Genomic DNA, 23,511 nt, shown 5'->3' with positions numbered 1-23,511 from the left:
CTGGGAAAATATTTTGTAGTCTGAATGTGACACTTGTCTTGCCAACCGACGCCGCTCACTACTGCAGCACTTCAAGCTGTTTCATGTCACTAAAGCCCTTCTTCAAAGCAACACTTCAGTCTCTATCGCGGGTACGCATACCGTGTCGTAAAAAGGTGAGTGTTGGATTTCGTTCAAGTGTTGCTAATTACCACGTCTTCCTTATTATGTGTTTCACGTTTCTTTATCTCTCCGCTCAGCCTCTCGGGTTGCTGTGAAAGGCCTCAGCATGCAATTTCTCTATTTTCTCACTGCAGCTCTCACTTGTGAAAGACAATATTGGATCTTCTGATGACTAAGAAGGAAACTAAAGGACAGGGAAGCAGGTGAGTCATTTGACAGTGAGATCATTGACATTCAGGTGATTATTACAACACAGGCATGACTGTGGGGGAAATGTCACAAAGTTCATTCAATCCCCTTTCCAGTTGAATTGGTGGAAATAAGACATTGTCCAGACACGTCGGGGCCACAATGGAAACCGTGGGCTAAATGTTGTTGGGTGGAGGCGGAGTTTAAATGCTGCTTATAAACAGAAGAAACCCTACAAATGTCTCTGTTATGTCTGAGATTAAATGTTTGACAGCTACATCTCTTAAAATAACTCCTCTGATTTTGTATTGTCCGTAACTGAAGGCAAAACAAACTGCGCCACATCACTTCAGTGTCATTTACAACCGGTGCCAGCGAGCTACTTCAATTCTTACAAGCCCAGGACTCCAGATGGAAAACTAAAAATCTGCAGAGGGTGTGTGCTCTGTTTCGCCAACCACAAAGTGACCTCATGGCCATGGGAGTGATACATAAAACCACCAGCTTCCCAGCAACCCTCCAATCCCACGAATAGACGAGACGCAGCCTCCGACGGCCTCGTCACGGGAGGGGCGGTGCCGCACCGGGGGAGGCGCTGCAGGCTGGTACCGAGGCTGCTGGTCATGCACTGGAAACAGGTGTCAGCCTCAGACTGTAAGGCTGGGCCCGCGTTTAACCCAGTTCCTCCAAATATAGGAGGTGGATGCCATTGACACAGAGCAGGGAGAGCCTCAACTCTAAATCAGGTTTATGGTCAGTTAAAGAGGCCCTATTGCAGGAAATCAAATTTTCTTCTATATACATATATGATCAAAGATGTTTTGTGAAGACTTTCAAATTTGATTTTGTTTGAGTGGTTAAATTTTAAAGTTAGTGCATTTTCAAAAATCCACCCTTTTTTCAGGCCATTTCAGACTAACAACCAGTGAACGCATCACAGCTGGACTCCGCCCTGATTGGTTCCCCTCACTAAAGAATCACTGAAATCCTTCCAATCGGGCCACCTTGCAACATTTGAATTAAACTATACTTATTATCCCTACTAAACTACATTTATATGGAAAATATTATGGGAAGAAATCGTAGTTTAGAAATTATAGTGTAGTATATTTGAAAACAAAATCATGAAAACTGAATAATATGGGATCTTTAATGTAGGAAGGGTAAATGCAATGCTATTATCATATTACAATGCTATAATTGAGGGGTGCAAAAGAAAACTCACACACCAACCTGAGCACAGTGAAAAAACTTGACATTTCTCCTGTATGCTCTCACTGCATTTGCCTCGTAAAGTGGACTAAGAATTATAGGGGGAAGGGTTATTAACGAGCTTTGTGTCAAACATGATAGACTACATCCCAGTGATTTACGCATATTAGAGTCATTCCTGTTGACAGCCAGACAGTGGCACATGACTTCAACCCTTCGCCACAATAAAAACCAACCGGTTCCTTGTCATTATCTCTTCGGGAGCCATAAACCTGGGAAGGAGAAGGACATGTCCGTATGACAGAGGGAGACCTTTGTTCCCCCTCTGTCGTACCTGGGTCGTTTTATGTGGTGGTCTGTCTTTACGGCTCTGAATACCTCACTGTGTTTAATAACTAGCCAGGCAAGAGCTCGACTTCCTTCTGTGGGACAAAGAGTAAACAAGATCCCCTTTGAATGGGTGACTGAAAGAACGACGTGCTTAAGGATGGATTAAGCGCTAAGTAGGCAAGCTACCGCTAGAAAGCGAAGGCTAGATGCAAAAATAATCTTGTGACTTTTGTTTTGTGGTGTAGAGATGACGTATTGTTTGAGTAATGCAGAGTGATATTCATGGACGCGCGCTGAAAAACAAGTCACGAATGGTTACGAAATGTCCCGGCTTCATTTTATTTGTGTACCTTTAAACTTTACAGTGTCATATGAGCTGGTGGCCACATGTTTTCACTTGGCTGACGTTAGTATGAATAGGATTTCAGCTTCGTCATTTTGAATATATTCCATATGTACGCTGGCTGGGTTTAAAAGGACACATTCAGATCCTTATGATTAAATGTTGGAAAAGTGATTGCCACCCCATTATTGGCACAATGGCGTTAGGATTTGATCATTTTAATGTGTTTACTGACATTTTTTCCTGACATTTCCCACATCTGATGACTGATTACTGCTTTACCATGGCACCATAGTGGTGTAAATCAAGCAGCTCAAGTGCAAATGTTCTCAGAAGAACACAATACTCTTATCAACTGTTATCGCATTATTAACAGTCAGCATTATCACCATGTTGAATGACAATAAGAAACTGTGTGAAAGACCTGGAGTTAAGTTATGGGACTGGGAAGGGCTAAGTTCAGCTTTCCCCCAAAAAAGCATGGAAAGTCTTGCACCTAATACATAAACAGACCTAACTGAAATTGTACTGACACTCTTAAGACAATGAAAACATTCAGACTGACGCACACATGGCTCGACTCGCGCCGCTGCACCCAGCCACGGGGAGACAAACAGGAAAGGAGAAAAGGATGTCCTCTGACCTGGAGGAGGGTTTCTTTGGGCGTGGCCAGCAGATTGACAGCGGCGGAAAGCTTCTGGAAGAACTCGGCGGCCAGATCGCCCAGACCGATGCTCTGAACCCAGTCCATCAGCAGGTCCAGGTTGGCCCGGATCTGGACCCCCCGGGACCACTGGTAGAACCCTCCAACAGAACCTGAGCAATGCATCAGCAATCAATTACAGAAATGTCTTACATGATATCGATGTGTAAACCAGGGTTGGGCTGAAATATGGGTTTGCAGATATATTGGGCTGATATTAAAAAATCAGATGTGGTCCAGCCACTGTAGTCCAACTCCTACATGATGCAGTTTGTTTGATGGATCATATTAATTGTAGAATTGATCAATACTTTACTGGTTGTCTATGAGAGGCCCTTAACCTCGATTTATTCTACTGAAACATTTTGATCTGATTCCACACAAGTAAGCATCAATATGTTTTTTATGTATTATTACATTTTATTAATAGTAGTAATAGTAGTAGTAGCATTAGTCTGAATTTCAGTAAAGACTTTTGGTGTCCCATGATGGTCTAAATGCTGTTTCAGAGGCTAGGCTACTTGGAATTTTTTGGAATTGGTTGGCATGAAAATGATCAAATTTAAAGTTATTGAATATTGGCACAAAATGTCAGCTATCGGAAACTTTAATCCAGAAATAATGGTATAGCCTTCAAAAGCCCATATTGGTCGCACTCTCATGTGAACTATAAGGCTGATTTACTGACCGTTGACATATTTTGCTGCATATTACATCCTCACCACATTTCATTTCAAAGACATGGTATTGAAAACAAGAGGTTCAAATGACTTCTCTTGCTCAAGCAGTGCTGACTGCTGGAGAGGAGCAGCCGGCGGAGGCCTCACCTCTCTCCATCAGGGCGTTGAACAGAGACGCGTTGATGAAGAAGAACAGGTAGGCGCAGAGCTGCAGGGAGATGTCCGGGTGGACCTGGAAGGCGTTGAGCAGCTTCAGCGCTTCCTTCAGCACCTCCAGGATGCCGCTGACGCCGTCAGGCACCCGCAGCTGACCGCTCTCTGAGAACGGGTTTCCATCCAGGAGACTGGGCAGCGCTGAATACATACTCTGTGGAGAGAGGGGGATGTTTTAGATCTCTGCTGTCAGACGTGCTGCATATTGACTATTGTCTAAAGTCAAGAAAGTGACAATCTGTGAAGTGTAATGTCAGTGATGCTCAAAGGTGGGAAGTAACAGTAAAAACATCATCAAGATTCAAGTTTTCAACATTTCAAAACAAAAATCTACTTTCTACTCACTACATTTTCTACTACTACTACAAGTACTACTTTCACTACAAGTCATTAACTGATTTATTTATTTATTTATTTTCTTCCATCCCAGAAGCAGCTGATCAAGAGCCAAATGTGATTGGCTCTTGGCGATGAAGAGAAGCAACAAGAGAGCAGAGAATTAACATTAGTGATTTGAGCTGCAAAAGTAAAAATGTACCAGTTTAGTACATTAGAAATAGCTTTTTTAGACGACTACTTTTACTTTTATACTTTAAGTAAATTTAAGCCAATGTACTTTTATACTTTGACTTGAGTAAATGATTTGAAATGGTACCTCAACTTTTACCAGAGTATATTTTTTTAGATGAGTATTTGCACTTTTACTTGAGTAAGGAATTTGTGTGCTTCTACCACCTGTTCACCTAGAAGTAACGCTTCATTAGAACGCTGATGCTTATGCAAATCATCTCCTTCAGTCATGTCTAGGTTCAGCGAGGGTTAAATGAAGCCAACCGGGGACAGACTTCCCCTTCATCCGGAAGTATGGGCCTCTAGACTGCTAAAGCCTGGAAAATGTCCACTTCTACCGTCGCCATTGTTAGTAACCCATGGGAATCATGCGGCGATAAGGCCGGCACAGGGGGTCACAGCTTATAGAAAGCACATAAACTGTAATATAGAGTATGTTGTCCATAGGCTCCTAGCAATAATGTGTTGTTTCATGGCACTTGCTGATTACCAAAGATCCAGACAATGGCATTATCAGTGAGGATATACCACTTCTCCTGCAGTACACACAGAGATCAACTTAGTAGAGCAGTATCGTTCTTTTTTCTGTCCTGTTTGGCTCTATGTATGCAGCACAGAGTGACATAATGGCTCAGAGAGACGAAGGCATTCACAGAGCATACAGGAAACCGAGCAGGAAAGCTTGTTTCCCAGCACAAAGAGCAGCTGTAGGGGAATGAAGAGTCCATATCCTACCGCTGCACTGCAACTTCACTTGTCTTTTAAGATGTTAAAATTGCATGCATGCCCTAATGCAAGAGTAAAAACACAGCTTAGATTTTGACAAAAAACAGACAAAACGTTATAATGGAACATCTTGGTTCCCTGAAATGTGCTGTTTGTAGGAGTTTAACATTAACAAATCTTTACCACATTCATTTTGAATAATTTTTGGAATTATTGTAATTTCCCTAAACAAATGAAACCATCAGCATTTTATATTTTGTGACATGAGGTCAGATTTGGCAGGAAATCTACGGTGTTGCTTTACGGCACAAAGGGAGATCGCTTTACGGCACAAAACAGGAAGAGGGCGCTTTTCTTCCAGAGCAAACAGAGCTAAAGCTTTCAGAGTTTCTGGCAGCAGATGGTGGAAAAAAACACTTCCAACATGTTTTTCCTCTAGAGACAAAAAAAAAACCTCTAAGTGAAGACAAGCAGCAACATCCTCTTTGTGACAGGAACCAACGGGGGGGTTTATGGGAAATGTGGTCTTAATTTGGAGAAACACTAACAAAACCACTGGTGTGAGATAAAAGCTACCAATCGTCTCATTTGTTTACAGTGATACCAAATGACCACAATTAATTGGACAATGATTTATTGGTGTTTAAAAAGGGGGCAACTGCTACAGAAAGAGACAAAGAAAAACAAAGTCATCTAATTCTTCAAGCTCTGAGCGCTTTTATTGAACATCGTCCGTTCTCACACAGATCCTGCTCTTATCACTCAGCCCTTCTTGTGACACAGCTCTGCCATTGTTTTCTGATCCATGACATCACCCAGTAGGTACACACACACACACACACACACTCTCACTCACACACCATGACTAAGAGCGTGACCTCAGATACTCTGAGCTGAGACCATAAAAACCACAATAAGGCTGCATTCCTGACGCCACAGGTCACCTGATAGATCACAGGCGCTCAGCAGAACTACAGGTGCTGACGAGTTAATCATGGAGACTGTGACTGTGGACAGATATAGGCTGAGGCATTCCCAAGATAGAAACACTTGTGCAATAAAGTGAACAGGGTGAATAGATTTCACAACACGCCAAGACACACATTTCGCACATCCTGCATATATGCTGTTAATTCACATATCTTTCTCACCTGTTATATATTGCATATATCTAAGTACGATATGTATATATTTTTCAGTTATTTTCATGCTGCATATATTTCTTTTTTTTCTATATTGTCAGATCGTACATATTTTCATTCACTTCTTTGTCTCAATATGCTGTACTGCTGCTATTTTGAAATGTATTTTATTTAGAAATGTCATACTTTTCTTTCTTATAGTACCTAACACGTTCTAGTGTTGGTTGCATTATGTTTAATACTCATTTGCTCCGTTTTAATTCATATTCTGTTATTTCTTTGATGTATCCCGGATCTATTATCCTATGATATATTACAAAATAATTGTTTCTAGTTGAAGATAAGGAGCCTTTGCCTTTAGAAAAAAGAGCCTTAACATTAGGAAAAGTGATAATAACAGAATGCTTATACATCATGACCATTCATCCGTATTTCACAGGAAACAAAGAGAAAGACATTTTTTCTCCTCCCTTCCTTTTGGGTGTTCCTCGGATGACAGTTTCTCTTCCTCTGCAGGAAACAGACTGCTGCTCATAGCTGCCATTCCTCCCTGTCTCCCTGCCAGAATTACAGATGTCACCAAATTACGCTCTACATAATGCACTGTCTGTATAGAATGGGGTTCACGGCATATACTGGGAACAGAGATAAACGACAGGATAAATGTTATTTCTGTGAATAGAGCTGGGGCTGGATGATTAATAAGTCTTGAAAGTGTCAAATAAGCACTATAGCAAACTGCCTCTGTCAAAGCCACACAAAAGAAGCCCGTTAGCGATGGTTTCTTAGGTTGAAAGGCATATATATAAGGGCCGTTTTTACCAGTGGAGGCTGTTCTGCAGCACAAGGGACAGAAATACGTCTCTGAGTCTTCAAAACAACAGCACAGACTGTTCCTGCTTCCTTCCCTCCCTTCCTCGAGCAGCCACCGGGCTGCTGGGTGTCTGAGGTGTGACGCTGTTTGGGTTCTGCATAAACCATACAGCCTTTAATGAGCGTTTAATGTAGGAAACTCACATAAATGTAGTCTGGGAGTGTCTTGTTAAAGTGCTAAATAGGAGAGACTTGACTGTTGGTATCCATGTGCATCACATAACACCGGCCTAATTCACACACACACACACACACACACACACACACACCGTGATGCAGTTTCCAGTCGTTTAGTGCGAAAGGCAAGTGGTGTGAAAACATACATATTTGAGAAGTTAATATAATCAAAGAGTGTGTGTCTGGATTAGGGATGGGACAATAAGCGGTATTACTGTATATCGCGGTAAAAAACAATAACCGCTCAGCCACTAATTTTTATTACCGTGACCGCCGAGATAACTGGCAACTTGTTGGGAGGATGTTCTACAGTCTTACATTAAAATGTGTTTAAAAAAGAGAAATGTCTTGCTATTGACATGATAAATTAGCTTTTAAGTAATTGAAGTGTATTCCAGTAAGCTACTGATTTTAAGGTTATCATCTTATTAATAATTATCGGTATATCGAGATAATTTTGGCCAAGATAATCTACTACTACTTGTATGAAATCTTCATACAAGCCTAGTCTGGATCCAACGGTGTCCAGATTTGGCCACTTTGACATTACATCAATACAATTTAAGAATGGTGCCGAAAAAAGCGTTGCGATGTTCACAGTGTTTCTCACCAAACCAGAGGTTCTGCTTTTGTTTTTCAACAAAGCGCTGTAACCTTGGGACACAAGATTGGCTCTGTTGATATTCCAGTGGAAACGAAAGCAGCTCACTATCTCACAGGTCTTTCCTGACTGAGAGTGCCAAACAAAGTCTGTGTTTCCACTGGCTTATTGTGTTTTTTGTCTGGAATACGCTCAATGGAAACAGAATACAGTGTTTACTCAGTCCCATGTCCTGTTTCACATGTAGCCCCGACTCAGGATTTCTACCTTTCAGTTTGGTTTGTTTAAATGAATGTGAAACATATTGATGTCATTATGTCAGCATACACAGGCTCGAATGTGAGTGTGAGTGTGTATGTGTGTGTTGTGTATGTGTGTATATTATGCTGTTGCATTGCAATGTGTGAAAAAGAAGCAGAAACGGTTTACTGCCGCTACTTCACCTGTCAACTAGGTGCTCGAATGGTGACCAACTAAAGGTAGAGAACAACACAAGTTGATTTACTGGAAGAACTGGAGACAAGTTATTTAAATAACCCTGAAGACCCTTTAATAAAGTTAAAATTCTTCCAGTAAATCAATTTGTGTTGCCAAATTATTATTCTTCTCCTTCATGCGTGTAAAAGAACACATGTTCTCGTGTGGCAGCCAACCTTAGTCAGGTAGTACACGGACTGCTGGAAGGTGAACATGATGACTTCCTCCAGGACTGTCATGGCCTCCTCGCAGGCTGTCTGAGTGGACGACATCTCAGCGTCCAACAGACCTGGCAACACAGACAAAACACAAAACACATTTTGTAATACATATACAACACAGGTCCTACAGCTGTCAGCATGTCCTTAAAAAAAAACACTGTCATGCAAAATGGTGATGAGAGCCCACCTTCCTCCTCCTGCTCCTGCCTCCATGGCAGCAGCTGAGGGACTTCATGCTGGATGAAGTGCAGCAGCTCGATGGAGTTGGCCATCCACAGCACCAACGGCTGCAGACCTGGGATCAGCTCCTCCGTGCTCAGCTGCTGCTGCTGCTGCTGCTGCTCAGGCTGCTCGTCACCGGAGCTGCTGAGGTAGGCGTGAGATTAGTGCTGAGCCCAGATCAAGTCAAACAGCTTGAGTGAACACTGCAGAAATAATATCCATCTTTACATTTGGTATTGAGTCTTATGCTGTATTCATGTCCCACGGGAAGAACTGACGCAACGACTTCATGGTTATAAAAGTGACTACTTAGAAGTGTTGATGCATTCAAACTTGACTTTCTGTAGACTTTGGCTGCTCCAGCTGCTCAGCTTTTTCACACTTAACACATCCATTTGAGTTCATGTTTTACAGCAAACCAAACATTGCCATGTCAACCACAAATTAAAAATCCAGCAAGTAGTTGTGTCCTGCCATGGCATTTTAGTTAGCTGTGCAGTTGTGATTACAAATAACTTCATTTTGTGCATTTTATTTGAAATGGGTCTACCATTTCATTTGACTGCAGGTATTTCCTTGTTGGTGATGTCAGAAGTGAGGAAAGAAATGGGGTCCATGGACAAATCCCAATATCTATAAGTAGCATTTACCACCTGAAATCTGACACAATGTTTTCTAATAGGGAGCTTTTCCCATATGACTTAAAAGCAGCATCAAAATCTTATAACAAATTGCATCAGTGGTTGCGTTTTTACGTTTTTTCTGCTAAACCAAACCACTGTGTGAAATAGTACACTGAAAAGACAGATTTAACCAGGGTCCACATTTTGAATCTTATCCATCATGTGAATCAAATGAAGGGAAAATACAGTTTCAAGTGCGATGCTTGGAAATATCTAAACCTGTGGTTTTTAGTGACGTGTGTTAACATTTTTAGTTGCATGGAAATCACCCATAAAAATGAAGTCACTGTCATAGCACCACTTGGAAATGAAAATATCTTGTGATTCTGTATCCCTGATTTGATTTTACTTCCTCTAAAAGTTCTGCAAGTCTCCAAAAGTTCACATGGAGTTTTACTGTTGACGCAGAATTAGAAAAACGATCCTGTCTTCCTTCTGCACACGGCTTTGACTCAGAGTTCATTACACTTAAATACCTTTACATAACATAAAACCCTTCTCCTGAGATAGACAGGCTCTTCCTCCGGCGACACTTATTTCACTGGATGATGAAGTGAGAAGTGGGCGCTGTGATCGTGACTCACTCTCGGCTGTTCCTACTGCCAATTTCTTAGAGAAGCGAGTGTGGGAAAATGCACTGTTTTCATAACCTGCATTTAAGAAACCTCATTGTTTTTCTGAAGGCGTATGTGGCGGTCAAAGGAGACTTTAAGTCCTCTGTTATCCAGGTGTCAAGTGTCATATGTCATCGGTGGCAGCAGCTGCGACTCTTCCCTTTGTAGCGGGTCATTGTCATGTATTTCTGGGGCACGCTGAAAATGCTCGTGGATGGAGAGGCTACTCACGTTTCTGGCTGGATCGCTGCAAGTTCCTTTGTCTTCTCCTGAGAGAGAGATAAAGAAAATATCCATTTCTGCGTCGATTACATTCGACCCTGATGGCACCTTTGATTACTTTCCTGTCTTTCCCACACTCTGGGGAATATAGCATTGAACACACACACACATAAACACTTTATTTCAGATTCCCTGGCACAAAGGATAAACTGTAAGACGGGGGTAAAGAAAGAGAGCGCAGTTTTCATACTCACCCACATGACGAGCTGGATCTGGCTGGCTATCCGGAGCAGCAACTTCCTGAAGTGCGTCAGTTCGAACGCGGCGGCCGAGTGCTGGATGCAGAGGCTGAGCAGGAAAGCGGGCGTCAGCTTCGGTTCATTCCCGCTGGGGTCCAACATGACCAAGATCTCCTGCAGAACCCTTTCCTCCTGCTCTAGCTCGTAGCTTAGCGAAGCCTCGGAGCCTTCCGGGTCCGTCCAGCGGGGCGGTAAAGGCTTCCTCTGGAGCCTTTTGATTGAGATAGAGGAGCCACACGACAGACAAGAGGGTGACACCTTGGTATCATAGTTCGGGCAGAGCCTGGTCATCCAAGGAGGGGTTTGGGGGGATCCGGACGTGCTGGTAGGATCCTTAAACATGAACAGGTAGTGTTTCCCCAAGCCCACCAAATCCCCCGGACTCAGCTCCACTTCGTCCTTCAGGAGAAAGCCGTTTCTGGTGACGGGAGCGCCGTGGAGGGGCTTCAGCATGGTCAGTGTCTGTCTGGGCTCCCCTCCTGTGGAGGCGGGGTGGGCGGAGTCCAGCCGCCTGACGCAGCAGTGTTGGGGCAACACATCGGGAGCAAAGAGGAGGATGTCAACCTTTAGTCTGTCCTCGTCCTCCCCGTTGCAGTGCTCCCTGCAGCAGCCGAAGATGGTGGTGGTCCCACTCATCAGGTAGATGACGAAGTCCTGCAGGAAGGAGAGACGAGGGAAGAGGAACACAGTCACACACAGAATGTAAACACAACACCGATCATTAACTCATGGTGTTTGGAACTATTATGCAGTTAAATATGACGCCACAATACGGAGTGTGCACTTTATGGTAAGGACTTTAACAGGACATGTCATATTGTATGCACTTTATAGTATTTACTTTATCTTGATATGTTTGTGTCACCTGAGGATTGATGACTCCAAAGCACTGAAACTCCGAGACTGTATTATTGCTGTACAGTACGCATTTTATTTTAACAGGTGACTGCACTTTTCCCATGTGATCTGATTGTGAGTTGAATGTTGAAATAAGTGTTGTCTGCTGTAACTGAGCTGCAAATCAAATTGCCTCAATGAGGACATTAAAGTTCTCTAATCTAATCTAAAATCACCAAAATTTCTTTCTTCTGTCTCCATAACTTCTAAATGTTTTAGTAATGCTGCTCAAACAGGGAACAATTCATACTTTCTCTTTTTGTTTCCTCCCTTATTCTCGCTGCATACACCAACTGACCAGACAACGTGCAGGATAAAGACTTTTCATGTGATTGATTTTCTTACGTAACATTTTGGAAATCAACCAGCAGTGTCTGATGTGGTATTTTGGGTGCGAACAACACCAGGATCAAGTCAGTAAGCGCAACCTGCGCCGGCAGCGCGAGGCGGTACAGGAATAGAAGGGCTTAGATGGGAGACACCGGTGATGTCCGTGACCTCAGCAGCACCACCCTAAGACTATTAGTCAGGTGATGATAGGGTATCATCTCTGCTGGTAAGACAGCCAATCAGCCGGGGAAGCCTGTGAGAAGGTACGTAAGGGTCGGCTGAGCGTGAAGATCCTGGGTTATCCCGCACTGACTTGTAACTTGGTTACTATGGACATTTTTATGCTTTAAAAATAGCTTGGTTATAATTCAAAGGGGCGTTTAGATTCAAATATCTAATGTGGTGGCTGAGTTTAGAGTTTAAATAATTCCTATGACAAATGAGAATGGAAGCTGAGATGCTACGATATTATAGCTTCCAATGGAAAAGGAGTTCTAATGAAATGGTCACCTGTGATTGGTCAGTCATATGAAGGGGTCAAGTGTACAGTTTGCACTCAGTGAATGTGTCAAATATGTGTGCCTGAGTATGGATGCTGAAAATGTCAGCTAAATGCTGTGAAACAACACAGCGGGTAATTGCTTTCAGCTTTATACTGCAAAAAATCTCAATGATTTCATCTTATATTGAGTCTTAAAATCTTACTTTAAAAAAAAAATGAGGAAAAAGTCTGCCAATAAGTTGAGATCCTTTCATTTGCTTCCAATGCAAATCAACTTGTTTCATCTTAAATTGTCATTTTTTTGATACTTGTGAAATCTGAATATCCATGAAAGCCCTCAATTCATGTTACATGAGTATTGTTATACAATACGACCGCCTCGCTCCTTTGGTTTGGCTTTGGGTTGACCTATTGTTACAGAGTAGATTGGCCAAGATTAGGCCTGCCACAGCACTTAGCCTGCTGTGGTGCGCCCAGTATCCTGCACACTCAGCAATCTCCACAGCCAGGGACAAACAACACTGAGAGAGAGAGAGCTTCCTCTTCCTGGGAAAAGGGCTGGGCTCAAGCCACAGCACGACTCTCTGGTTTAATGTGAAAAATGAGCTCCGTAAACAAGTGAATCAAACTGCAAGAGACGTCAACCCAAATGTCTGATGATATGTGAGTATGTGAGCTGTTTTCAAAATGAGGCGTGGTCTTGTCTATCTGGGCATTCCCAAAGACTGAACACGCTGGTATGTAGGTTACAGCACACTACAGCATGTATATGTGAGTCCCCGCTACCGAGTTTGTTTATGCTCTAAGAATAGCTTCTGTAGTTTATCCTCCTCTGTAGTTTATCCTCCTCCACAGTGTGTCTTTAATCAGGGTTATCTCCCTTTTCGCCACAAGCCCTGAGAGGTTCTCCCTCTGCCTTTCGAAGAGCGAACAAACTGTTCCTTGTCCTCTCATTGGGACACGTTGACAGACAGCTCGTACCCTGCGTGGGAACTCAGCTTCTAGCAAAAGAGTCAGTTCTGTGTCCCGCTCCTAAATGCAACAGGGTGGCCCCTAAGCCTCGATCACCTGTCCCTAAACACCTCTGCACTGCATCCACCAGCAACCCTGAGCCCATTCCAGTAATCCACAGCCAAGCATCAAGCATTTCCTTCCTCCTTGGCCCGCTGCGGCACAGGTGACCGGAGCCCTGCTCTCTGACTCTGGGATTTTCTCCCCGAGGTTCTTAGCGTAAGACGTTCAGTTCCCTCTCCTCGGTGGTGACATGTACTTGTTTACGGCTTGGTGTCTCTGATAAGCTCGTGTTTGTCTCTGCACACCACAATGCCAGGAGACTCTCAAGGACCTTGGAAGGTACTCAGCGAATTTATCAGCCAAACTAATTACAATGGCTGTTTGGTTAGCTGGATAAAGGCAACAGAGCGGTGAGAGCTTGAATGAGGAATTCCAGCATTATCTCTTCCTTTTTCCACAATACCACAAACACACGTTTTATCTAACTCTAACCAGCTAGAGCAGAGAAAACAGTCATTTAAAGGTGATATGTGCAACATTTTAACACCACAGTAATTTTAAGACATTAGTATAATTACTGTAAACAAACAAGACCATGGCTGAGAAGATTGTCAGCTTCTACCTTCTGCTGCATTACTTTACAGCACAAAGGAACATTGCTTTATGGCACAAAAAAAGAACAGGGCGCTGTTCTTCTGGCAATGGCAGATGGTGGAAGGAGCGAAAGGCTGATGAAAAAAAAACACCTCACACGTTTATCCTCTTCAGTAAAGCAAAAGAGAAAATGCTTAAAGTCGAGATGAAATGAAAAATGCCTTTTTAACCCTTTTAGATCACATCCCCGATCATATTGTGCACCTATTTAACAATATATGCCAAAAAAAATACAAAAAATCAATTTCTTTGTATTCTTATATCAAAATTCAATCATGTTTTCTTCCTGTAAAACAAAATATGCCGTGTGCTTACGTAAGCATGCCCATAACCAATTTCAACCAATAATATCATGACATCCACCCATCAATCAATCTTCAACTTTTAGCGCACAGAGCTAAGATTCATTAGTTAGCTAGCTAGCAACAGCATGGTACTTCGGTGTGTCTTCGGGTGTTATGACCCGCCCACTTTTCAACATTCAAATCAAATTCCTCCCAACGTTATGTCCCGTCTGTCTTTCCTGTTTCACTCGGAAATACGTCACGATACGGAAGTTAGATACTCTCGAAATGCCGTTTCATCTCGACTTTAACCGAAGGAGCAAAGATCCTCTTCGCGACAGGAAGCAACAGGGTTTATGGGAAATGGAGTCTTAATTTAGAGAAATACTACTGATGTGAGATAGAGGCTACCAATCGTCTCGACCATGGCCTCATTTGTTTACGGTAATTATACCAAGGTATGACAGTTAACATAGCATCTTGAAACCCCTGATTGTATCAATTAATTAATAATCCCACAGCAAACATATGCATTGAATTCAACTTGTTTCAGGGCCGGTGTTCCTTCCTCTGTAGCTCACCTGTCTGTGGCTGTAGCCCTGCAGCAGGAGGAAGTAGGGGAAGTCGAAGGGCGGGTGGATGGAGTACTGGGTGGTGTTGTCGTCGCTGCTCTCCGTCTCCTCCTTCTCCATGCCCAGCCGCAGGACCTCCTTGTCGGCCTCGGCCTCGGGGTCCTCCCTGAGCGGGCCCTGCTGCAGCCGGCTGGCCTCCCTCCCCATGGCGGACAGGTCCATCTCGCTCAGGCTCCTCCAGATGCCCAGGCCGTCCACGTCCTCCCCACTGCCGTCCACAAACAGCGAGGTTACTCTGGAGCGGCTCTTCTGCAGCTTACGAGCCTGGGCGTTGATGCCTGGATGACAGTGAGAGGCGTTACTGAAATGTCAAATGTCAAATGTCGAGTGTCTATCTATCTATACAGCGCTGGCTCCATTTTCTCATTGTTTACAATACAAAGAATGGACTGTTGCATGTTCCCGACACAACACAGAGAGCTTGGGCTGTTTTTAGAGCTCAGTGCAAGTAATAATCCATGGCATTTTGGTATAAATACATGTGTTTGCCATGCATTCTCTATCACCAACTGATATAACACAATAGTGATTCAACAGCCAGTTCATGAAAGGTTTTACATTTTCTGTTCTGGTAGGTCTTCTCTCCGGCACACAGGAAGTGATGCGTTTCGGGCAGCATCAACAGCTGTTTCTTTGGAATGAATAGAAGAAGAACTGGGTAGTTACTGTAGCATGAGCGGCGATAGCCACAGTGGCTGAAAAGAGAAACTCAGCAGGTGATCTCTGGGAAGTGCAGTGCAAAAACACCACAGAGCACCGCTTAGCACCAAAAATGGAGACACTATAAAAAAAAAAGAATCTCATGGATTAATTATTGATCAGGTGCTGTTTAATAGCTAACTAACTAAATGCTCAACAGAAAATTAACAATGAGCAGAAATTTCCCCCCTGAAATCACTCAATCAAACATATCCAACATAATGGCTCACTGCATTGGCACCTATTCAAATAAAACATAACCGGAGGAAAGAGAGGAAATGTGGAGGGAAAGCGAGAGGTGGCCACCTCTATCTGATATCAACAGCCGCTCTGCCGGCCTGACGTAACATAAACACTATTCAGCTCATTTGGAGCCATTAAGCACTGTGGAATGTCCAGAGAGCCCGGCTTCACACCCAGCGCTCTGCGGCCCTTATCAGCTGTGGAAGTGGGCGTTTTCCTCATTGTTCAGCTGCAGTGTGACAGACAGGGCCGCCTAAAGCCACCGAGGTAAAGGGCAGCTTCCCCTGGTCAGTGAGAGGAGAGCGGGGCGGGATAACACGGGAGAGAACCATGAGAACCAGGGTTCGACCGACGTGGGTTTATGAAGGCCGATACCGATATTTTCAGTCGCCGAAAGCCAATATTTAGCACCAATATTCAGTATCTTTGACCTTTTTCATGCCAAACAATTACAAGTATTCAGAGTTTCCACTAGAATTTTGTTCTTGTCAGGGTGAGAGAAAAACAGCATTTAGACCATCATGGGACACTAAAACTCTCCACGGAAACCCAGACTAATGAACCTCTGGGATACGTTGCTGCTTTTAAATTACGAATGAATTTACAAAAATGAACAATTACACGAATAAGTATGAAAAAAAGAAAATAACACTTCAGGTTTTTCAGACTTTTTATGTAGCTGTGGTCAGGGAGGAACCACCGCATCGGTAGCGGACGCTGCTGACTGGCCGATGTCCGATATCTAATCAAACGGCAATATCGGCCTGATATATCGGTCTAATCCCGACGAGAACCACAACAAACTGCCAAAGTCAACAGGGCCGCGCAGTCCCCAGTGTGCAGGAAGTGCGCTCTGATAGAAAGAATAACAAACCAGCGAGCGGCCGCATTCTGGCAGCTCCGGGCCCGGTGGGAAGAGCCGAGCGGTGCCTCGGTGCTGCAGAGGGTCCTGATGGGACCTCGCAATAAAACAAAGATAAGAGAGGGGCCGCTCTGACCTCCTCTATCCCGCACAGCAGCTTTTGTTTCCTCTTGACCTCTCTCACATGCCTGCCATCTCCCCTGCTCCGGCCGGTGATAAGCCGGACAATGAAGGCTGCTTCTCTGCCGTAAGAGACGAGGATAAAGGCTCCCCATGCCACCACAGCAGAGACTGAGTGATTGATTACCCAGGCGTGAGGATGTTAGGGCCAGTGAGTTGCGTCTACATCACTTAAAAGAAGACCGGATTCAATCTAGTGCACATGCGTAGTACCTGCAGTGACCGTGTCTGTGTCCTTTGCGCTTTGCTCTTCTACGCTCGCTCGCCTCTGGATCTCAAAGCGCCTGGAGAAGCCTTCCTTGGGTTTCCACAGCGACTGCAGCATGAGGGGCTTCTCGTTGTCGCCCACCACCCGGAAGCACTCCCTCTTCCACTGGTGATCGGCGCCGGTCTGGCCGATCACGTCGCACAGCACGTAGTCGGTGGCGTCTTCTTTTTCCAAGCAGTACCTTCAGCAACAGAGTTAGAAGTTAAGAGTTAGAAGCACATGGATGAACCCCAGTCTAGACCTGGAGCGTCCCGCATCCCGGCGCGGCGCAGCCTCACCTCTCCAGCGCCTCCTTCACCAGCTCCTTGGCGCTGGACCGGGTGGTGGCCAGCACGCTCTTGTAGTTGGTCCCCTGGCAGATGTCGCTGCCAAAGATCTTGAGGATGCCGGGGGCGGACATCTGGCTGGACAGCTCGGCCGGGTCGTCTGCGGCCTGGAGGTCTCCGGCCATGGTCCGGCCGCGATGCCCGCTGTCCCGCAGGTTGGGGCTGCGGTTGAAAACGGTGGACAGCCGGTTGTTGTGGCGGCGGATTTTGCTCTTGGCCGGCTGCCGGACGCCCACACTCTCCGTGGAGCGGACGGTGCTGTCCGAGTTGTTGGACCTGAGAGGAGAAAACAGGGAGATCTGATATGTGGAGATGTATGGAAATGCCATGAATGTACATATGAGTTACATATCATCGCTGTCTGGTGAAAACCTCGTATCTCTGACTTGTCAACTTTTCAGGAGCTTAGAAAAACAGCCTTGTCATGCATTTTTGAGTTTATCCAATTTTTTATTTTTTATCCAAGTTTATCCAATGGTTTCATGAGCCCAAGGGCGGTAGAATTGTCTCAACCCATAGTGGAGCATGCAATCCTTCAAGTGAAGTTAAAACACGAAAATCACAAAGTCTGGAGTTTCACCAGACAGCAACGATATATAGCCTAAGAATATACCATATGTGTGTCTACTGTATATCCAGATAGGTCAACCTCTTTCCAATATAGTCACATACAGTATCTGGCCATATAGTGATGTGGAGGTAAATAAAACAGAGAGTAAACTATGATCTCCAGTCTGTGATCATCATAAGGCATCACAGCCGCCTACATACACAGAAATCAATTACACTTTAAAAAAAAACACAAAAAAAACACATATAATACTCTATCCTCATATAACTTACATCAGTTTGATATTACTTACGATTTTGGTTATTATGAATTTAGGCCCTGAAGAATTATACTGGTCTAAAAATGTAGGTAAATTCTATTCCTGCAAATAAAAAGGAGGCTAAACCGGGTTTAGGTGGTTTTGCCCTGCACTGAACCCCTGGTTATATATTAGGTGAAAAGAGGAAGTGGTTAATCAACTTTACAAAAGCTTACAGTAGCCTGCTACTTCTGAAGCAGTTAGAGCCATAAAACCTGCAGCCTAAATGAAAACAAAACAAGGAAGAAATGTGTCTCATCACAGAACCAGGGATGCAGTGGAAGGTAAATGCATGTAAAATCAGTTTAACTACTAAACTTCTTCATAAATAAATTAAATTGTTGTTTATTTTTACCTTTACAACATAAAATCGTAGTGTAGGCTACTGTACATCAAAGTAAGTAACTGATGTAACTTCTCTGAGGATAAGGACTTTTCGTGGTTTCGTTTCTGAAAGTATTAACTGATTTTTTTTTTGTTTTGTTTCCCTCGGTGGATGATCACCAGAGATCATAGATTGTCTTGTCTCCACTAAAGGACTTGTAATGACTTACTGTACAGATCCATTGCTTGGTTTCCTGCCCAGTTTGGCCAGGCGCTTCTTGGGAGAGCGGATCAGCAAACCCACCGGGAAGTTCAGCGCCTGTTTGGACACATGACTGCTTCTCTCCTCCGAAATCATTGTGGTCTTCGCTTTAGTTGAACACCAAAGAAACGAACATATAGGCTAAAGTAGCAGAGGCAGTTTAGACAATCAGAAACTCTCCATAGTATTCCTCGCTGCTAGATCATCCAGGGAGCTGATTAAAACCTTTCTGGACTAGAGGGATTTCCAAACCAAGTGTCCATTTCCAATCCACTTTCCACTGTAGAGGCTCAAAAATCAAACTGGACCGCAGCTACTCCGATATCGTAGTGTCTCTGTATCCATTGGACAAGTGTCGTGAAGTTATTTCAGAAGTTAAGTCAGTGAGACGGACTTACATTGTATCATCCCACATAGAGGAAAGCCAAAAGAGCGCAGACGCTTTAAACTTTCAGACTAGTTTCCTTTAACATGAAATCCACATTTCCACAAGTATTCAGCAAGAAACATCCATTTCCAGAGATCACTTGTCCACCCGAGACTGGAGGCGCTTGGAAAATAAGCAGAGGTCCAGTCCGGGCCATAATAAGCAGCGGAGCCGTTAGCTGCGGCAGAGAGCGTGGAGCGGAGCGGACTGAATGGAAGGCAGGCAACCTGTTGAGAGCGAGGCTGCTACTACACTGACGTCACTGAGCATCACGCGCATGGTCCCGGGGAGACACGCGCGCCCGCACACACACACACACACACACACACACACACACACACACACACGCACACACACACACACCAAAAAAAGCAACCAAAAAACAAACATACATGAAAATAATTAATAAAAAGAACTAACATAATATAAAACACAAACAGAAACACATGAAGAAACAACAAAGAAAAAAAATGGGAAGGAGGGATCAAAACACATACATACACAAAAGAAGAAAGAAAAAGAATTAAACAAAAACACACAAGAAACAGACAAAAACAAACAAAAAAAACAAAACAGAAAATGTGGTTTTGTCTGTTTTGGTTGTGGGGGAAACTGAGATTTTGTTTGTTTTTGTTTCTTTCTTTTTCTTTTTTTTTGTATGATGTGGCTGAGTGTCGCAACAAGACATTATGCCAGTAGTAGCAGTAGTTGCAGTAATGTCAATAGTAGCAGTTGTAGTAGTGCAATAGGACTACTAGTAGTAGTAGGCTAGTTGCAGTAGTATTAGCAGCAGTAATAGTAATAGTAGTATTGATGCCAATGCAAAATGGTACCAGAATGTTATCAGTATCAGTAACACTTTGTCACCCCTGTTGTCTTGGTACTGATGGTAACTTTCCCTTATCATGCTTAAGAGATATAATGCAGATAGATTCTGTTGTGTCTCCCCCTGCAGTCTTCTTTTGGAATAACGTGTTTGAGAAGATTTCATTGAGAATGTACTTGGCTTTCACCCAAAAAACACCTCTTAACCAGCAAGGTCATGAGGTCACACATATAGAAGTTACCCTGTTAAAGTGAAGAGGCCTGATGCAAAATCAATCTGGACAAGAAGTGCTGATTCTGCCAAGAGGAAGACAAAGCACTAACTCACCTCTGTTTTGTTTTCTGGTCAGGTCTTATAGTAACTATTTATGCACTTTGGAAAACTGCACTCAACCCAAAGATATTCTAACTTGAGCTGTGTTTCTGTCTGACTTGAAGTACAGCCTGCCACTGCTCTGCTTGTCTCTCAGTTTGCACCCTGCTGTTATTTCTTTAATAAAATGTTAAAGGAACCTTTCAGGTGGTATTTGATGCATAACATGTAATCGTATTCCATACATTATGATTGAATGTATTTGATTTGTTTAAAACTGTCTTTTATTTGATTCATAATGATTGATTTATAATGTTTAGTGAGTCAAGACAAACTCTCTTAGAATTTAATGGAATTTAATGGAATTCAATTCTGTTTCCTGTCAGTCCAATTAAATTCACAATCTGTTTCCTTACAGCTGGGTGACATTCACATTCACACTCCAGGAACTGAATTGGAATTTACCATGAATTCTCAATTCAGTTCATGAACAGCACCGACCTTGACATGCATGTTATTTTGATCAGAAGTCTGCAGGAGGAATTAAAGGCTTGGGCAACGTCCTTGAACAAAAACACAGAATGCGTTCCCCTTATTTTTAAATTCCACACCAGCTAAGAAAGGTAAGGAAGATAATATGATAAAGTTCAGCCACATGCAGCCAGAAGTGTAAGGGACCTCAAGTTTCAGTTCCCACCAGCTGAAGCTATTTTGGGCATCAGTGTGTCAAGAGCGCCATCTGGTGGCAGCAAAGATGAAGCCCATGTTACAGCTTTCATTAACATAATAAACCATTAATGTAATAACAATTTGCAACTAATAGTGTAAAATCCTGTTAATGTGATACATTTCCCATTCATGTAATTGAAGTTACCTGTACTATTAACATAAAAACCTTTTTTTCCTGTTAACATACACATTTTTACATTACTGGGTTTCATTACATTAACAGGAAGGTTGCAATTTTTCAGATGTAAACTAATCACCAAACACGTCTTCTATACACACGCACACACACACACATGCACACACACCCACCCACACACACACACACACACACTTTTTATCAGATGCAGCACCATAGTTAATAAGCAAATGTCAAGTTTCCTGTTAATGTAATAAAAAATCCAATAATGTAAAAATTATGGCATAAAAAAACAAAACAAAAGTGTTGACTTTTTAAAAAATGTTTACATGAATGGGGCATTTTCTTACATTAACGAGATTACAGTTTTGACTGCAAATTGTGATTACATGAATGGTTATCACACTAACAGTTGTAACAAATATGTGGTCACCAGTTATTCCTGCAATACTCCTTTACAAACAAGGGAGGAGACAAAGAGCTTATCTCTCTCTCTCTCTCTCTCTCTCTCTCTCACACACACACACACACACACACACACACGCACACACTAAGACCTGTGTGAGTGGAGGTGTAGTGTTGTGGTATTGAGTAACGGCGGATGTGAGTGAGCTCCATCTGCAGCTGCTGTGCAGAGCGAGCGCTTTGGTTGAGCTGCTGCTTGCATGTGGTGGCGACAGGATTCAGGTCAAAAATGCCTCCACTACAGGCTTTCTGCAAACTGCCACCTCCTATCTGCCTCTCTCACAAGGCTGAACGCAGCTCGGTGTCAAAATAGTGAAGCATTCTTCTTGTGCTGAGCATCCATCAGACAAGTTAGAATCAGTTTTCCCTGTATCAGGTCTTTAAATCATGCAACAGACCTTCTGGGAGACATTATCGCTTAAATGAAAACAAAAAAAAAGCATGAGAATCTATAGCAAAGCATTGATCCTGTACATTATTCATCAGGTATTAAAGTATAATGAATGTCTTTATTGTGCACCATGTTCCTCGCTTTCATTCTCTCTTTCTGAAACTGATGATGAATTCATTTTTTAGGCTGGCATACTTGAAGGAATGTGGAATTGCTCGGACAAATAGGAATTTTACAAGGATTTATGAATGGATAAACCCAGGAGGAGCTGCAGTAAATCTTCCTTCTGCTGTCAGCAGCCTGTTAAGCCTGTAATCTTAACAGCGTTGTGACAAGACTTCATAACCCATATATACACCGACTGTTTTCCCAGGATGCCGCACTGCCTTCTGATGAACCGGCTGCAGAATAACGAAGGACATTTCTCTATACAGCATTTCATTTGATCCACTCATTACTGTTTACATGCCGCGTTTACATGTAGACGAGCTGACTGAAGCTGAGTGTTGAATGAAACTGTAAATCATATTTCCAAGAAGCAATCAAGCTCTTAAGTAAATGTGATTTTCTGCCATGTACAATAACACTTCATTCAGGATGATATTCATTGATTGATGGCAAAATGTCAGGGCTGCCGAGTAATGTGATACAATTACTATAATCTATATAAGAACATGGTGCTATGTTGAGGAAGAAATCATGAATAAACAGATAAGTGTTGAATCTGCAGGGGTGTTACATCCTGTAAAGTCACCATTCAGTCATCTGTTCCCCATGCAGTATAGTTAGAATGTTTCCCTTTTTTTTTTTGCATGTTGAAAACCTTCCCTAGGAATGAATGAAACCCAACTTCATTGACTGAATACAGTACAGGTAGTCTGACTGGTGAGACAGATAAATACACAACATAAACAAACCCATGTCACTGGCAGGTTTATAGATAATGGTTGACTTTTCTCAAAGTCTGCAAGGTCGACTCAAAACACTTTTTGTGGTGTTTCCTTGTAGCATCACCACTGAATTCAAGAATAAGACTACAGAAGAAAATTAAAGGGCTTATTAAAGGCTCACTAAAGGCTAATTAAAGACTAATTAGAGCTTAATTAAATGTTACTCATTAAAGGCTAATTAAGGCTAATTAACATCAAATTAAAGACTGAATACAGGCTTATCTGAGGCTAATTAAGAGCATGTATTGGAGTATCATATGTATCATATCA

General features: G+C 43.0%; 1 protein-coding gene across 2 annotated transcripts in view; it reads right to left on the bottom strand.

Moving 5' to 3' along the window:
* radil2a (Ras association and DIL domains 2a) overlaps positions 1-19,456 on the bottom strand; it is a 29,686-nt gene extending 10,230 nt beyond the window's left edge. For both annotated transcript variants that reach the window (XM_071896129.2, XM_071896128.2), the window contains exons 1-10: positions 18,974-19,456; positions 17,503-17,826; positions 17,170-17,405; positions 14,922-15,250; positions 10,615-11,313; positions 10,370-10,407; positions 8,807-8,985; positions 8,575-8,687; positions 3,767-3,986; positions 2,880-3,052 (exon numbers count right to left, since the gene is read on the bottom strand). In XM_071896129.2, coding sequence (XP_071752230.2) covers positions 2,880-3,052; positions 3,767-3,986; positions 8,575-8,687; positions 8,807-8,985; positions 10,370-10,407; positions 10,615-11,313; positions 14,922-15,250; positions 17,170-17,405; positions 17,503-17,826; positions 18,974-19,101 — 2,439 coding nt within the window. In that variant the 5' untranslated portion in view covers positions 19,102-19,456. The remainder of the gene's footprint in view (positions 1-2,879; positions 3,053-3,766; positions 3,987-8,574; positions 8,688-8,806; positions 8,986-10,369; positions 10,408-10,614; positions 11,314-14,921; positions 15,251-17,169; positions 17,406-17,502; positions 17,827-18,973) is intronic.
* Between the last annotated feature and the right edge of the window lie 4,055 nt (positions 19,457-23,511).

Source organism: Centroberyx gerrardi, chromosome 7 (assembly GCF_048128805.1).
Source record: "Centroberyx gerrardi isolate f3 chromosome 7, fCenGer3.hap1.cur.20231027, whole genome shotgun sequence".
Lineage (NCBI taxonomy): Eukaryota > Metazoa > Chordata > Actinopteri > Beryciformes > Berycidae > Centroberyx > Centroberyx gerrardi.
Note: the sequence above shows the minus strand (reverse complement) of the source record. Positions and strands in the feature narration are given on the sequence as shown.